We start from the raw sequence: 16,942 nt of genomic DNA, 5'->3' as shown, positions 1-16,942 counted from the left end.
TCGAAAGTAAACACCGGACAAATTGTGAAACAATAATTGAGAGGTGTTAGAGCCTTGGAATCCACCACTAGTTTTCTTATCTAAGTTATGAATGCATAGAAATTGACTCAAGCTTCATCAACAACAGATTATCGCATACATGCCTGTGGTATCTAGGTGCAAGACGCATGATTCTCCTAAGGCATGTAATTGTGCATGGTATCTACACAACACGTAATCTCTAATATGCAACCTAAGCATGGTATCTACTTAGAATAAAGCGTACAAGAGTCATTAAGCTCCTTGAGAATATGATAATCACACAAGTCCTAGAACATGGTATCTGTCTTAGTCAATGTATGGTTATTAACCCCTTGAATGATTCTTAGGCCATTCATGTGTTGCTTGTGAAAGGAGAGTAGAATTGGTGAATCTAAACCCCTTCCCAACCTGTGCTAGATGCATAAAATCCTAGTTAGCTACTCTAAGAAAACATACATCAAGCACATAATAAATTGGAGATTAACAACTTGATAATGAAAGCAAGGAAATCAATTAACTATAAAATCATCCATAACATTGAATATTCATGACTAGGGCTTCATCCTAAGCCCTAACTAAATGGATTAGTTAGACATAACTATGAATACAGAAAATAAGAAATACATAGATAGGATAAAGAGAGGAGAAGAACTAGATGATGGCAGCAAGGAATTCCCAGGACAGCTCCAAGCTCTCTTCTCTCTTTGTGGTGAATCTGAATTTGTGTATGAGAGTAACGGGTGAAGTGGAAATGTGTATCTGACTCTTTCCTCCTTGAATGAGTGTGCAGCCCTCTATTTATAGAGTGCAATTTCTTCCTCCCCTTTGGCTGGTGAAGCACACCTCTCTTAGCTGCTCCCAACAACTCCAGCAACCCATACTTGCCACCTGCTCCAGATGCCCATACTTGCCACCTGCTCCAGCTGCCAAATACATGCTTTGGTATGGTTTTTTAATGGAAAACTTGACTTTTGTTCATCATTCTGAGTTTCTGATGTGATTTGACTCCCATGTATGGCTGCCCATGCTTAGCACATGACTCTAGGGATGTAGATGTGATGGCAGCCAGTCATGACATTTCTGTGAACTTAGTTCAGTCTTTGACGTGCTGAGGGCTCCAAATTTATCCAATTGGGTTGAAATTTGGATATGTTATAATAGACACCAATTGGAACAACTTCTATCAAGGATGCCTCCTCATCCGACCTGTGTAAGTTACTGAAATGAGGACTGCAAGATGACCCACGAAACTGGACTGACAAGGAGTGTGGCCCAAATTGGGTTTGTCCTTAAGCTCATATTCCTCTTATCCCAATCAGCCCTTATCAAGCATGAATTGCATCAAATATGATCTTTTGCTGTCTTAACCTATAAAACACACAAACATAGGTAAGAGACTCAAAATAAAGAGAAGCTAAACAAAATTACTAAGCAAAAAAGGCATGCAAATGTGTGAAATTGTGACCTTATCAAATACCCCCAAACTTAGATTTTGCTAGTCCTCAAGCAAAACAAAGGAAAAATACCATTTAGAAAACAGGAAATAAGCTGCTAGCCTTCCAAACAATATCCTCAAAGAATCACCGAAATATATGGTTCCAAAGAAACACAACAATCACAATCTAAGTTCCACACATGATTCAAGGGTAACCAAGGCTCACAATGACATCCTTAAGTGTAGTGTGTGAATGCCAAATCAGAACAACACCTGCAACTCAAATAAGTACATGCGCACACACTTAGAGCAAAATCAAAAATTCTGAACCCCATAAGCTCATTATCCAATCTGCTCTCCACATAATACCATGCAATACCAAGGATCAAAAGGACTTTACAATTGTAGTAATGAGGTTTAGGGTAGTGGTTGAATGAAAGAAGGGATATGAGATATACAATATTTTAAGCATAATTAAAGCATAGGTAAGAGCAAAAGAGATTACTGAACTTTGTAACAAGCAAGGAACGCATACATGAGCAGATTTTCAACATAATTTCAGCACCTTCATATCTGTTTATATGGCCTAATTTTGTGGCTCTTTACCCTAGATCACCATGATCTTCTCTTTTATAACACCGTAGGGCCGTGACTACATTGGTCACACTTCATTACCTCTTTTGATTAGTTACCAATACCCCCAAACTTATTTCTTTTCAACACTTGGGTTATGGCACTAATGATTCATTTTTTGCTCCAAAAACCTTGCATTATTTATAGCTCTCTTTTGAAGATAGCTTTAATTGCTTATAGAATAAGTAAGAGTAAGAAAACAGAGGTTCATTATGGTAGGAATGGTTTACACAAAGAAAGGCTTAACGTTGGCTCAAATGGGTTGACTAGGGATGAATACATGTAGAGGGATGGTTAGAAAGGTTCAAATGGTTCAAACATGGCCTAAATCACTTCCTAAGCATTGTATGGCAACAAAATGTCTCAAGAGATATTCAAATAAGTTCTAGAGTACAAAACCAAGATCATGAGATAAGTAGAATTGCATAACATCTCTAAGTAACAAGAAATTTGACTAACTTGGCAAAGTGCTCAATAAGTGCAAGGATGGCATGCAAGACAGAGTTAACTCAGAACCACACAAAGTCCTTAAACAATGACTATCAATTTCTGAGAAACCATATTAGTATTAGATCCAAGTCTTATCATAGGTGTTTGGAAGGATAACGAAACCAGACACAAAATCCTGCGTTTTTGGCCATTAGACACACTCAAAATTTTAAAATTTGATAATTTGAAACAACATAACTAAATCCTTCCCCCCAAACTTAAATGAAACATTGTCCTCAATGTTTAGAGTGTAAGAAAAAGCAATGCCTTATAAATGAAAGGAAAGAAGATAAGGGAAAGACATAAGCAAAGGTTAGAGTTCAGAAAAACTCCCCTTTGAAGCGTTTAGGACAAGTAGGCTTCCTTGCATGTTCTGTCTTCTCCTCGTCACCTTGGGTTGCCTCCCAAGAAGCGCTAAGTTTCACGTCTTCAGCCGGACATCCAAACTTTCTATAGTGAATCGGGGGGTTTGGGCTCAATTGACACCTTATGCAATGCAAGAGAGTTCACCAAGCTTGTTTTCCTTTTCCATTGCTTCCTTGCTGCTTTTCTTTTCCTTTTCTGTTTATGAATAGAATCACAATGAATTGTAGGAATGATTGGAATATTCACATCTCCAAATTTGGGCAGCCTCTTCTTGTGTGTGGGAATTGTAGCATTGAACATGTGGGCTGCCCCCTGCTCCTCCTTGTCTCCTCTTTTCAGCAAGCATGATTCTACTGAATATGGAAGGCCATCAAATCTCTTTTTCCCTGGATTACCAAATACTTCAATTTGAAAACACTCTTGTACAACATTTGGCTTCAGGGCATCAAACACATTGAAGGCAACAGTTTCTCCATTAACGGTCATGGTGAGAGTGCCTTGCTCTACATCGATCTTGGTCTTAGCAGTAGCCATAAAGGGTCGGCCAAAGATAAGTGGCAATTCATTGTCAGGAATTGGTGCTTCTTCCATCTCCAAGACTAAGAAATCAGCTGGCAAGATTAAACCTTCTACGTTCACCAAAACGTCTTCTAGAATGCCCTTGGGGTACCGAATAGTTCTATCTGCCAATTGAATGCTCACAGTTGTGGCTTGCAACTCACCAAGGTTAAGTTTCTCATAAACATGATATGGCATAAGATTTATAGAAGCACCAAGATCAAGCAAAGCTTTTTGAAACTTAAAATCACCAACTATGCAAGGTATAGAAAACGAACCTGGATCCTTTAGCTTTGGAGGTAGCTTTCTTTGTAACACTGCACTTACCTCTTCACTCAATGCAACTTGTTCATGCTCTTTGAATCTCCTCTTGTTAGTGCATAGATCCTTCAAAAATTTTGCATACTTTGGAATCTGAGCAATGGCATTGAGCAATGGGATGTTGATTTGCACCTTCTTGAATGTTTCCATTATCTCATCCAAGCCTTGATCTTTCTTTGACTTTGATAACCTGCTGGGAAAGGGTGCAATAGGCCTAAAAGCATTAGTTGAAATTGGAACTTGATTAGCATTAGATGATACCTTAGGGCCTGTGCTCTTTCCAGGAGCATTGATAGGCTGTTTGTTGGAAGTCTGTGGGCTGCCCATGTGGTGGCTGAATGATCTCCACGTTTTCTCCATCTTCTTGCTCTTCGTTGACATCTCCAACCTTGTTATCAACTTGTTTACCACTTCTCAAGATGTGTACTGCTTTAGCATGCTCTTGATGCCTTGGATTCACCTCTGTTTGGCTTGGAAATGTTCCGGATGCCCTATTGCTCATGGAGGATGCAATCTGCCCAACTTGCACTTCTAGTTTGTTCACTGCATTTTGAAGATTCTGATTGGTTTGCATCTGTTGCCCCATGAACTTCTTGAACATGTCTTGCAATTCTCCCATTTGATCACCCCTTTGCTCTTGCACTTGTTGGGGAGCTTGCTGGAATTGCCTTTGTTGTATTTGAAATCCTGGGGGAGGTCCTTGAGATTGTTGCACATTTGGGTTATTGCTCCACTTGAAATTAGGATGATTTCTCCACCCGGATTGTACGTGTTTGAGTAAGGATCATTATTAGGATTCCTTGCTTGAAGGGCATTTGCTTGTTCTAGCATGTGCTCTGCAAAAGATTGATCTTGAACTTCCACTTTGCTCCCAAGAGGGCCAGTCACTGCCTGTTGAAGCAAAGAACACATAACATCAAGTTTTGCAGCAATCTCATTATTAGTACTTACCTCAGAGACCACAGCTTTCATAGGAGCTCCTCTTCCTTTATTGTGGCTCCATTGTTGAGAGTTAGCACTCAAGGATTCAAAGAGAGTAAAAGCCTCATCTGCTGTTTTGTTCATCAGTCCTTCTCCACTTGTTGCATCTACCATCATCCTTTCGGAATCAAGCAAACCTTCATAGAAAGATTGCATTTGCATCCAACTCTCTATGTTGTGGTGTGGGCAAGAACTTATCATCTCCTTGTACCTCTCCCAACATTCATGAAAAGCTTCTCCTTCCTTTTGTGTGAAACCAAGGATTTCCTTTCTAATCTTGTTAGTCTTTTGAGCCGGAAAGAATTTCTGCAAAAACTTATTAGAAAGCTCTTCCCAAGTATGAATTGAAGCATTAGGCAAAGAGTATAACCAAGACTTAGCTTTATCTTTTAAACTGAATGGGAATAGCCTCATCTTAATCTGCTCATCATCAAGGCCATGAATTTTGATCGTAGCACATATTTCAAAAAATTGCTTAATATGCATGTAAGGATCCTCAGTGGTATTACCATAATAAGTTGGAAGAAGATGAATCATACCACTTTTAAGCTCAAACCTGTCAACTGTGAGTTGAGGATAGACGATGCATGAAGGTTGATTGGTGACTTTGGGAATGGAAAACTCACGCAAGGGTTTTCGAGGTTGGACAACAAGCGCACCACCTCCTTCAACATTATTGTTGTTGTTCGGAATCTCTGCCATCATGCTTGAACCCTCAGATTCGGAACTTCTAGAATCAGCGCTTGAAGAACTATAATTCCTCCTCAAACCAGCACGTACAGCAGCGGTTCTTGGTGAAAGTGGCTCAGGTGAACTTTGCTCCTGGTCAGATTCGGACATGCACACACCAAGGAACTCAATTCAGTGCTTTCAATGGAGATAACAACTAAATACAAAAACTGAATACTAAAAGAAAAACCAACGAAAAGAAACAAATGAAACAAACAAAAACAAAACAATCAAAGTAATCTAACTATAGCACCAACGTTACCGGTTCCCCGGCAACGGCGCCAAAAACTTGTTGATTCAATTCCTAACAACTAAAATGAGTTATTAAAAACAGCAACTTTAATTCTCGCAAGTGCACGAACCGTTTATAGTATAGCTTATGTAAATACGAGGTCGATCCCACGGAGAATGGTAACTTGGTTCCAAGTTAAATTACTTAGAATGCTAGAAAAACATAAAACAAGGAAACTGACTAACTAGCTAAAGGCAAGGTCGAATTCAACAATGCCTCTTGCTAATTACTCAAGGTCTAGGACAGAATCCTAGCACCACACACGCACTCAAAATGGGGGTTTTGTTGTTGAAATGAAAAGAAGAAAGTGAAATGAAAGTGCTCGAAAGTAAACACTGGACAGATTGTGAAACAATAATTGAGAGGTGTTAGAGCCTTGGAATCCACCACTAGTTTTCCTATCCAAGTTATGAATGCATAGAAATTGACTCAAGCTTCATCAACAACAGATTATCGCATACAAGCCTATGGTATCTAGGTGCAAGACGCATGATTCTCCTAAGGCATGTAATTGTGCATGGTATCTACACAACACGTGATCTCTAATATGCAACCTAAGCATGGTATCTACTTAGAATAAAGCATACAAGAGTCATTAAGCTCCTAGAGAATATGATAATCACACAAGTCCTAGAACATGGTATCTGTCCTAGTCAACCGTATGGTTATTAACCCCTTGAATGATTCTTAGGCCATTCATGTGTTGCTTGTGAAAGGAGAGTAGAATTGGTGAATCTAAACCCCTTCCCAACCTGTGCTAGATGCATAAAATCCTAGTTAGCTACTCTAAGAAAATATACATCAAGCACATAATAAATTGGAGATTAACAACTTGATAATGAAAGCAAGGAAATCAATTAACTATAAAATCATCCATAACATTGAATATTCATGACTAGGGCTTCATCCTAAGCCCTAACTAAATGGATTAGTTAGACATAACTATGAATACAGAAAATAAGAAATACATAGATAGGATAAAGAGAGGAGAAGAACTAGATGATGGCAGCAAGGAATTCCCAGGACAGCTCCAAGCTCTCTTCTCTCTTTGTGGTGAATCTGAATTTGTGTATGAGAGTAATGGGTGAAGTGGAAATGTGTATCTGACTCTCTCCTCCGTGAATGAGTGTGCAGCCCTCTATTTATAGAGTGCAATTTCGTCCTCCCCTTTGGCTGGTGAAGCACACCTCTCTTAGCTGCTCCCAACAACTCCAGCAGCCCATACTTGCCACCTGCTCCAGATGCCCATACTTGCCACCTGCTCCAGCTGCCAAATACATGCTTTGGTATGGTTTTTTAATGGAAAACTTGACTTTTGTTCATCATTCTGAGTTTCTGATGTGATTTGACTCCCATGTATGGCTGCCCATGCTTAGCACATGGCTCTAGGGATGTAGATGTGATGGCAGCTAGTCATGACATTTCTGTGAACTTGGTTCAGTCTTTGACGTGCTGAGGGCTCCAGATTTATCCAATTGGGCTGAAATTTGGATATGTTATAATAGACACCAATTGGAACAACTTCTATCAAGGATGCCTCCTCATCCGACCTGTGTAAGTTATTGAAATGAGGACTGCAAGATGACCCACGAAACTGGACTGACAAGGAGTGTGGCCCAAATTGGGTTTGTCCTTAAGCTCATATTCCTCTTATCCCAATCAGCCCTTATCAAGCATGAATTGCATCAAATGTGATCTTTTGCTGTCTTAACCTATAAAACACACAAACATAGGTAAGAGACTCAAAATAAAGAGAAGCTAAACAAAATTACTAAGCAAAGAAGGCATGCAAATGTGTGAAATTGTGACCTTATCACAGCTTCACACAATAGAAATAAACTCAAGTATAAGAAAAACAACATGAGTTTAAATGCGTACAAACCCAACAACATGGATTGGGATGCGTCACAACTGAATGGGTTGGGATGCGTCTCGACCCAACAACATAGGGTCGATGCGCCATTTATTTATTAAAAGAAGGTTATGATATCATTATCATTGTCTATGTCTCTACATTGACATGAACTAGCTAACGTCATGAATCTCTGAATCTCGTAAATAGATAGAGGTGGTCCTATCCTACCACCAAGATCGGGAACAAAAGGTTTTAATGATGTGATGATCTCTTCATTTGATTTTGGTGAATAAAAGTTTATTTCAAGATTAAAATCAGAAAAAGAAAGAGAGGAACTTACTTGGTTGCCTAAGAATCAGAATCTCCTATGCACTTTCAAATCCGAATCGGATTTTAGTCAATTAATTATAAAAGATGTTGATGTATCAAAATATGTGTGCATATATAGGTTCTTTAGTAATTTCTTATTTTTATTGGGGTTAAAATTGGATTAAAGAAATAATAATTTCATATAATAGAAATAAACTCAAATATAAGAAAAACAACATGGGTTCAAATGCGTACAAACCCAACAACATGGATTGGGATGTGTCACGACCCAACAACATGGGTTGGGATGCGTCATAACCCAACAACATAGGGTCGGATGCGCCATTTATTTATTAAAAAAAGGTTGATATCATTGTCATTGCATTTATGTCTCTTTCTTGACAAGAACTGGCTGATGTCATGAATCTCATAATTTCGTAAATAGATAGAGGTGGTCCTATCCTACCACCTAGCTCGGGAACAGAAGGTTTTAATGATGTGATGTAATTGAATCTCTTTATTTGATTATGTGAGGTGATGCCAAGGTCCCAACCCTCTACGAATACCAATGTACATATGGATGCACCTTGGCTTGTCACTAACTTACAAAAATTGGCATAAACTATTAATTATTTGGAGTTGAGTTCCTGAAGTGAATCATACTTCATCTTCTTTTGTGGATATCAACAATTGAATTTTTTTCTTTCTTCTACTATGTATTGTGCTTAGTATAGTATTGGTAACATTAACCTAATAAACTAATTTCTATATTCTTTTGTGGATATTGACTAAGCAGTTTGAATAATGTTCCTTTTCTTTTACACGTATTGGCTAACTTAATTTATGCCTAATTATTCACAATAGTAGTTGCATAGGAAGGCATTAGGCCGCATGATAATTACTTGGCTGATCAGAGGACTAGATCTTGGTTGATCTGAGACCTTGATCTTGGGTGATCAAAGGCCTTGATCTTGGTTGATCAGAGGAATTGACCTTGTTTGATTGAATGCCTTGATCTTGGCTATCTGAAGGCCTTGATATTGGCTGATTGGAGGACTCGATCTTAGCTTATCGAAGACCTTGATCTTGGATAATCATAGAACTTGACCTTACTGATCGGAGAACTTGACCTTGGTAGATCGAAGAACTTGACCTTAGCTGAATTTTAGACCACAACTAAACACCCACTTCAGAAGTTCCAGATGTTCCGACTTTGTAAGTCAGATGTTTTCAACCCATTGTTGGAAGTTGGGTTTGAACTTCTAAGTTTTTGGTTTGAATTATGATGGAACATCGTGCATCTAAAGCTATAGACTTTATTGAAGATTAAACGACGTGGGGTGCACAATGACCCCTAAGTCTGGCCTTCTTGTTTCGATTTGACTGTTAGGCACCTCAAGCCACCAATTTGCATTTTGGCCAATTGGTTTTCGAAGACGCATAGTCGAACCTCGATAAGGCTCGAGCTGAATATTTGTAGAGGAAGAAGGAGAAGAATGCGAAAAGGTGGGAGTGGGAGGGAGAATGGAGATCAATTTGGTTTGTGATTTTGAATAAGAAAGCATCACTAGTAGGACAAAAAAAATAAATGAGATGATAAAAGGGTTGAGATACAGTGAGCAGGGTGATTGATTTAATTGATTTCACCTTCAACCCAATGTACAGTAAGGTTTTGCCTCAGAATCAGGACTTTTGGATTGGAATTGGATTTTAGTCAATTAATCATAAAGCACAAAATTAATAATGTTTATGTTTGTTTAATTAAGGGCAAAAACTGTTGATATATATCAAACCACCCAGACCACACCGATTACGCTGACCACACTGACCACGCCCACTGGATAAAAGAAAATAAAAGTTGAAATTAAAATAAATATATCATAAAAACAAAGCAAGCAATTATTCCAAAATAAAAAAGAAAGTGCATACATGTGGATCACAACAGGATAACAATTAGTGATTAATCACATAAGTGCAATTGTAGAAATGTAACGTTCTTGATGCGCTAATTTGTTTCTACAATATGATAGCTCTCTCTTTGGTGTTACAAATTGCATTGATCTTAATAATATTTATGAGCATGAGCAAGTTGTTACCTTTTTTTTTTTTTATGGTCGATAAAATACTTCGTTAGGAAGCCACACACAAAGACAACAGGGAAAAATGAACAGCAAGAAAAGTCGATAGCCAACGTCGCATAGCAATGAAAAAAGAAACAAAAAACAAGTAGAGTAATGATATGTTACCTTATCTCCGGTGTATCTGGTATACTTCTTGACCATTTTGACATATTCTACCGCAATTGCATCTTCATAATAGAGAGGATCAAATACACCATCATTTTGATGTATCATTGCCTTTGAACTCTGATCCCATCAGGTTCATATCTTGTTCCCACTTTGCCCTTTGCTTCATGTTGGATCTATTGCTAGCTTCCCATTGCATGCTCTTCTTTTGAAACATAAGTGCTCTCAAAGCTATCCTCAATAGATACCTCAACACCTTCCATACACGACAAACCATTATGGAGGAAAAGGGAAAAGAATGTGAAATGGCAGTAGGAGTGGGAGTGAGAATGGAGAGAGAGTGAGTGAGTGAGTAGTATTAATAGTAAGGGTGGTTAAGTTGAGAATTAAATTTTGACCCAAAAAAAGAAAAAAAGTTGATACTTGAATAAGGTTTCTTATTGACAAAAAAAAAATGGATTTCTTATAGCAAAAAGACAACATGGAAAAATGTATAGCAAAAAAAGTCAGCGAGCAAAGCAGAGCAATGAAAAGAAAAGATAAAACAAATATATGAATGATAGGTTACATTATCTCCGGTGTATCCAGTATACTTCTTGACCATTTTGGCATTTTTTTTCCTGCTATTGCATTTGTGCAATAGAGAGGATCATTGTTTTTGAACTCAAGTACCTCTAAGAGAATATATGTGTTGAGTTTTTCCATTTTCTTCTTGTTGGATTTGAACATGCCTAGTTGTTTGACCTTCTTTTGAAGCACAAATGCTCTCGGTTGTCGATGCGACTTTTCCAACCACAACAAACGATTGTGGAGGAAGAGGGAGAAGAATACGAAATGGTGGGTATGGGTGTGAGAATAAGGATCAATTTGGTTTTTTATTTTGCATAAGAAAGCATCACTAGTAGGATAAAAAATAAATGAAATGGTAAAAGGTAGAGATAGAGTGAGTAAGGTGATTAACTAATTGATTCCACCTTGAACCCAATATACAGTAAGGTTTTGGCTCATAATCAAAACTTTTGGATCGAGATTGGATTTTAGTCAAGTAATCATAAAACACAAATTAAAATTTTTTATTTTTGTTTAATTATGAGCAAAAGATGTTGATATATATCAAAACACACCGATCACACTGACCACGTCGACCACATTGACCTTGCTGACCACGCCCACTGGATAAAAGAAAATAAACGTTTAAATTAAAATCAATATATCACAAAAACAAAGTAAGCAATTATTACAAAATAAAAAATAAAGTGCATATATGTGGATAACAAAACGATAACAATTAGTAATTAATCACATAAGTTCAATTGCAGAAATGTTACGTTCTTGCCGCGCAATTTGTTATTGCGATGTGATAGCTCTTTATTTGGTGTTATAAGTTGCATTGGGATTAATAATATTTATGAGCATGGGCAAGTTGTTACCTTTTTTCTTATGGTCGACAAAATACTTCATTAGAAAGCCACACACAAAGACAACAGGGAAAACGGAACAACAATAAAAGTCAGCAACGACGCATAGTAAAGAAAAAAAACAAAAAACAAGTAGAGCAATGATATGTTACCTTATCTCCGGTGTATTTGGTATACTTCTTGACCATTTTGACATATTCTACCGTCATTGCATCTTCATAATAGAGAGGATCAATACACCATCATTTTGATGTATCATTGCCTTTGAACTCTGATCTCATCAAGTTCATATCTTGTTCCCACTTTGCCCTTTGCTTCATGTTGGATCTATTGTTAGCTTCCCATTGCATGCTCTTCTTTTGAAACATAAGTGCTCTCGAAGCTATCCTCAATACATACCTCAACACCTTCCATACACGACAAACCATTATGGAGGAAAAGGGAAAAGAATGTGAAATGGCGGTAGGAGTGGGAGTGAGAATGGAGAGAGAGTGAGTGAGTGAGTAGTATTACTAGTAAGGGTGGTTAAGTTGAGAATTAAATTTTGACCAAAAAAAAAAAAAGTTTATACTTGAATAAGGTTTCTTATTGACAAAAAAAAAATGGATTTCTTATAGACTGATAAAATTTGGAGTGGCACAAATACCTTACAGAGGACAACTCATCACATGTCTACTATAGCAAATTGTATTTGTTTAAACGGTAATATTGGTTAGAATCACTATGAATATACCAATAACTAATTCCAAAAAAGCAAAAGAAAAAAAGACCAATAACTAAAGCGGAAAAGGAATTGTTAGCATCTTTATCTGTTTGTTGTAACTTGTATCTCTCTGCATTGGCATGGGATCCGATGGCTGATGTCATGAATCTCAGAATCTCGGAACAGAAGGTTTCAATGATGTGAGGTGATGTAATTGAGTCTCTTCATTTGATTATGTGAAGTGGTCCCCCAACCCTCCAAACAAAAAAGAGTAATCACCTATCCACCTTATTTATCGTGGTAGAAGTTTAGTGGTAAACTATCACCTCTACGATGCTCACAAATGAGGAAACGATACAATCAATCCAACTAGAACTTAAGGATAACCATTAGTGATTAATCACATAACTATAATTATAGAAATATGACGTTCTTGCCTCGCCAATTCGTTTATGCAATTTGATAGCTCTCCCTTTGGTGCTATAAGTTGCATTAGGCTTAATAATATTTATGACCCTAGGCAAAATGTTACTTTTTGTGTGTGAAAAAAATACTTCATTAGAAAGCCACAAAGACAACATGGAAAAATGTATAGCAAAAAAAGTCAGCGAGCAAAGCAGAGCAATGAAAAGAAAAGACAAAACAAATATAGGAATGATATGTTACATTATCTCCGGTGTATCCAGTATACTTCTTGACCATTTTGGCATTTTTTTTCCTGCTATTGCATTTGTGCAATAGAGAGGATCATTGTTTTTGAACTCAAGTACCACTAAGCGAATATATGTGTTGAGTTTTTCCATTTTCTTCTTGTTGGATTTGAACGTGCCTAGTTGTTTGACCTTCTTTCGAAGCACAAATGCTCTCGAAGTTGTCGTCAGTACCGACTTCAGCACCTTTCATGCACAACAAACGATTGTGGAGGAAGAGGGAGAAGAATACGAAATGGTGGGTATGGGTGTGAGAATAAGGATCAATTTGGTTTTTTATTTTGAACAAGAAAGCATCACTAGTAGGATAAAAAATAAATGAAATGGTAAAAGGGTAGAGATAGAGTGAGTAAGGTGATTAACTAATTGATTCCACCTTGAACCCAATATACAGTAAGGTTTTGGCTCATAATCAAAACTTTTGGATCGAGATTGGATTTTAGTCAAGTAATCATAAAACACAAATTAATATTTTTTATTTTTGTTTAATTATGAGCAAAAGATGTTGATATATATCAAAACACTGATCACACTGACCATGTCGACCACATTGACCTTGCTGACCACGCCCACTGGATAAAAGAAAATAAACGTTTAAATTAAAATCAATATATCACAAAAACAAAGTAAGCAATTATTACAAAATAAAAAATAAAGTGCATATATATGGATAACAAAAAGCAACAACAATAAAAGTCAGCCAACGACGCATAGCAATGGAAAAAAAAAAACAAAAAACAAGTAGTGCAATGATATGTTACCTTATCTCCGGTGTATCTGGTATACTTCTTGACCATTTTGACATATTCTACCGCCATTGCATCTTCATAATAGAGAGGATCAATACACCATCATTTTGATGTATCATTGCCTTTGAACTCTGATCCCATCAAGTTCATATTTTGTTCCCACTTTGCCTTTTGCTTCATGGTGGATCTGTTGCAAGCTTCCCATTGCATGTTCTTCTTTCGAAACACGAGTGCTCTTAAAGCTATCGTCAATATAGATCTCAACACGTTACATACATGACGAACCATTAATGAGGAAAAGGGAGAAGAATACGAAATAGTGGTGGGAGTGAGAACGGAGAGAGAGTGAGTGAGTGAGTGAGTACTGTTAATAGTACGGGTGGTTGAGTTAAGAATTAAACTTTGAGGAAACGATACCATCAATCCAACTAGAACTTAAGGATAACTATTAGTGATTAATCACACAACTACAATTGCAAAAATATGACGTTCTTGCCTCGCCAATTCATTTTCTTAATTTGATAGCTCTCTCTTTGGTGCTATAAGTTGCATTAGACTTAATAATATTTATGAATTTGGGCAAGTTGTTACTTTTTTTGTGCGGACAAGATACTTCATTAGAAAGCGACAAAGATAACAGGTAAAAAGGCAAAGTGAAAAAAGTCAGCGAGAGCGAAGCAGAGTAATCAAAATAAAAGAGAAAACAAATTGATGAATATAAGTTACATTATATCCGGTGTTTCAAGCATACTTCTTGACCATTTTGGCAATTTTTTTCGCCATTGCATTTGTACAATAGAGAGGATCATTGCTTTTGAACTCGAGTCCATTAAGCGAATATATGTGTTGAGCTTTTCGTTTTTCCTCCTGTCGGATTTGAACATATATAATAATAAAAATTGTTTATTAAAAAGAAAAAAAAAAGCATCAAAACCCGGAACTCAAAGACATGAACCTATTGTTGTCAAACCTCTCTGATTTCACCCGCCTTACAGCACTTCAATCATATCCCCTACCACTACTTCCATCACCAGAAATGCTTTGTCTTCCACTATAATCATCAGCCCATCTGTATTCCGCAACGAGATTAAAGTTTGCTTCTCTTGCCATCTCTATCACCTCGAACCTTCCAGAGTTTTTTGGATGAAAGGTTATGTCCTTGCCTTTCCAATTGGTTTGGGCCTTGACGTATCCGACAGATTCTACGGCAGTTTTATCTATGCAGAAAAAAGACTCTTTGCCCTTGAAATCTTCTCCAATCGTTTTGATGTCACTTTTTAGCTTCTCAACTTGCTTCGGGTTCTTTTGGACTTCTCATGTTTCTTCACTTTTTTTCTGATTCGAAGAGCTTTGGCAATCATCTCAAGCACTGACTTGAGTACTTTTTTTGAATCGGCCCATTTTGGAATTCAATGGGCATAAGTCTTTGGGAGAGGAAGAAGAAACCTAACAAATGATAAATTCACTTAAGGATAACTATTAGTGATTAATCACACAACTACAATTGCAGAAGTATGACGTTCTTGCCTCGCCAATTTGTTTTTGCAATTTGATAGCTCTCTCTTTGGTGCTATAAGTTCCATTAGGCTTAATAATATCTAGGCAAGTTGTTACTTTTTCTTGTGGACAAAATACTTCATTGGAAAGCAACAAAGATGACATGGAAAAAGGCAAAGTGAAAAAAGTCAGCGAGCAAAGCAAAGCAATGAAAAGAAAAGAGAAAACAAATAGATGAATGAGAGGTTACATTATCTCCGGTGTTTGCAGTATACTTCTTAACCACTATGGCAATTTTTTCCGCCATTGCATTTGAGCAATAGAGAGGCTCATCGAGTACCATTAAGTGAATATATGTGCTGAGCTTTCCTTTTTCTTCTTGTTGGATTTGAACATATATAATAATAAAAATTGGTTATTGAAAAGTAAAAAAAAAAGCATCAAAACCCGAAACTCAGAGACACAAACCTATTGTTGTCAAACCTCTCTGATTTCACCCGCCTTACAGCACTTCCATCATATCCACTACCACTACTTCCATCCCCAGAAATGCTTTGTTTTCCACTGTAATCATCAGCCCATCTATATTCCGAGATGGGATTAAAGTTTGCTTCTCTTGCCATCTCTATCACCTCGAACCTTCCAGAGTTATTTGGATGAAAGGTTATGTCCTTGCCTTTCCAATTGGTTTGGGCCTTGACGTATCCGGCAGCTTCTACGGCAGTTTTATCTATGCAGAAAAAAGACTCTTTGCCCTTGAAATCTTCTCCAATCGTTTTGATGTCACTTTTGAGCTTCTCAACTTGCTTCGGGTTCTTTTGGACTTCTCATGTTTCTTCACTTTTTTTCTGATTCGAAGAGCTTTGGCAATCATCCCAAGCACTGACTTGAGTACTTTTTTTCAATCGGCCCATTTTGGAATTCAATGGGCAGAAGTCTTTGGGAGAGGAAGAAGAAACCTAACAAATGATAAATTCACTTAAGGATAACTATTAGTGATTAATCACATAACTACAATTGCAGAAGTATGACGTTCTTGCCTCGCCAATTTGTTTCCGCAATTTGATAGCTCTCTCTCTGGTGCTATAAGTTGCATTAGGCTTAATAATATTTATGAGTCTAGGCAAGTTGTTACTTTTTTTTCTGGACAAAATACTTTATTAGAAAGCGACAAAGATAACATGGAAAAGGGCAAAGTGAAAAAAGTCAACGAGCAAAGCAAAGCAATGAAAAGAAAAGAGAAAACAAATTGATGAATGATTGGTTCCATTATCTCCGGTGTTTCCAGCGTACTTCTTGATCATTTTGGCAATTTTTTCCGCCTTTGCATTTGTGCAATAGAGAGAATCATTACTTTTGAACTCGAGTACCATTAAGTAAATATATTTGTCGAGCTTTTCCTTTTTCTTCTTGTTGGATTTGAACATATATAGTAATAAAAATTGGTTACTAAAAAGAAAAAAAAAAGCATCAAAACCCGGAACTCAGAGACATGAACCTATTGTTGTCAAACCTCTCTGATTTCACCCGCCTTACAGCACTTCCATCATATCCCCTACCACTACTTCCATCACCAGAAATGCTTTGTCTTCCACTATAATCATCAGCCCATCTGTATTCCGCAACGAGA

General features: G+C 37.3%; 1 protein-coding gene and 1 non-coding gene across 2 annotated transcripts; one reads left to right on the top strand and one right to left on the bottom strand.

The window, feature by feature from the left end:
- Positions 1 to 516: 516 nt before the first annotated feature.
- On the bottom strand, positions 517 to 6,447 carry LOC103328681 (uncharacterized). Its single transcript, XM_089050668.1, has one exon. The coding sequence runs from the start codon at positions 5,642 to 5,644 to the stop codon at positions 4,364 to 4,366; it is 1,281 nt and encodes a 426-aa protein (XP_088906794.1). The 5' UTR covers positions 5,645 to 6,447; the 3' UTR covers positions 517 to 4,363.
- LOC148917766 (small nucleolar RNA R71) lies at positions 4,977 to 5,083 on the top strand. The gene has a single exon (XR_016126562.1). It is a non-coding gene; the product is annotated as a small nucleolar RNA R71 (small nucleolar RNA).
- Positions 6,448 to 16,942: the final 10,495 nt, after the last annotated feature.

The sequence above is a fragment of the Prunus mume genome, linkage group LG4, assembly GCF_029339155.1.
Source record: "Prunus mume cultivar Tortuosa linkage group LG4, ASM2933915v1, whole genome shotgun sequence".
Classification (NCBI taxonomy): domain Eukaryota; kingdom Viridiplantae; phylum Streptophyta; class Magnoliopsida; order Rosales; family Rosaceae; genus Prunus; species Prunus mume.
This window is presented reverse-complemented; position numbering and strand designations above follow the sequence as displayed.

What these genes read in the sequence shown, in the direction of transcription:
- LOC103328681 (XM_089050668.1), bottom strand. Translation starts at nt 5,644, where the DNA reads ATGTCCGAATCTGACCAGGAGCAAAGTTCACCTGAGCCACTTTCACCA.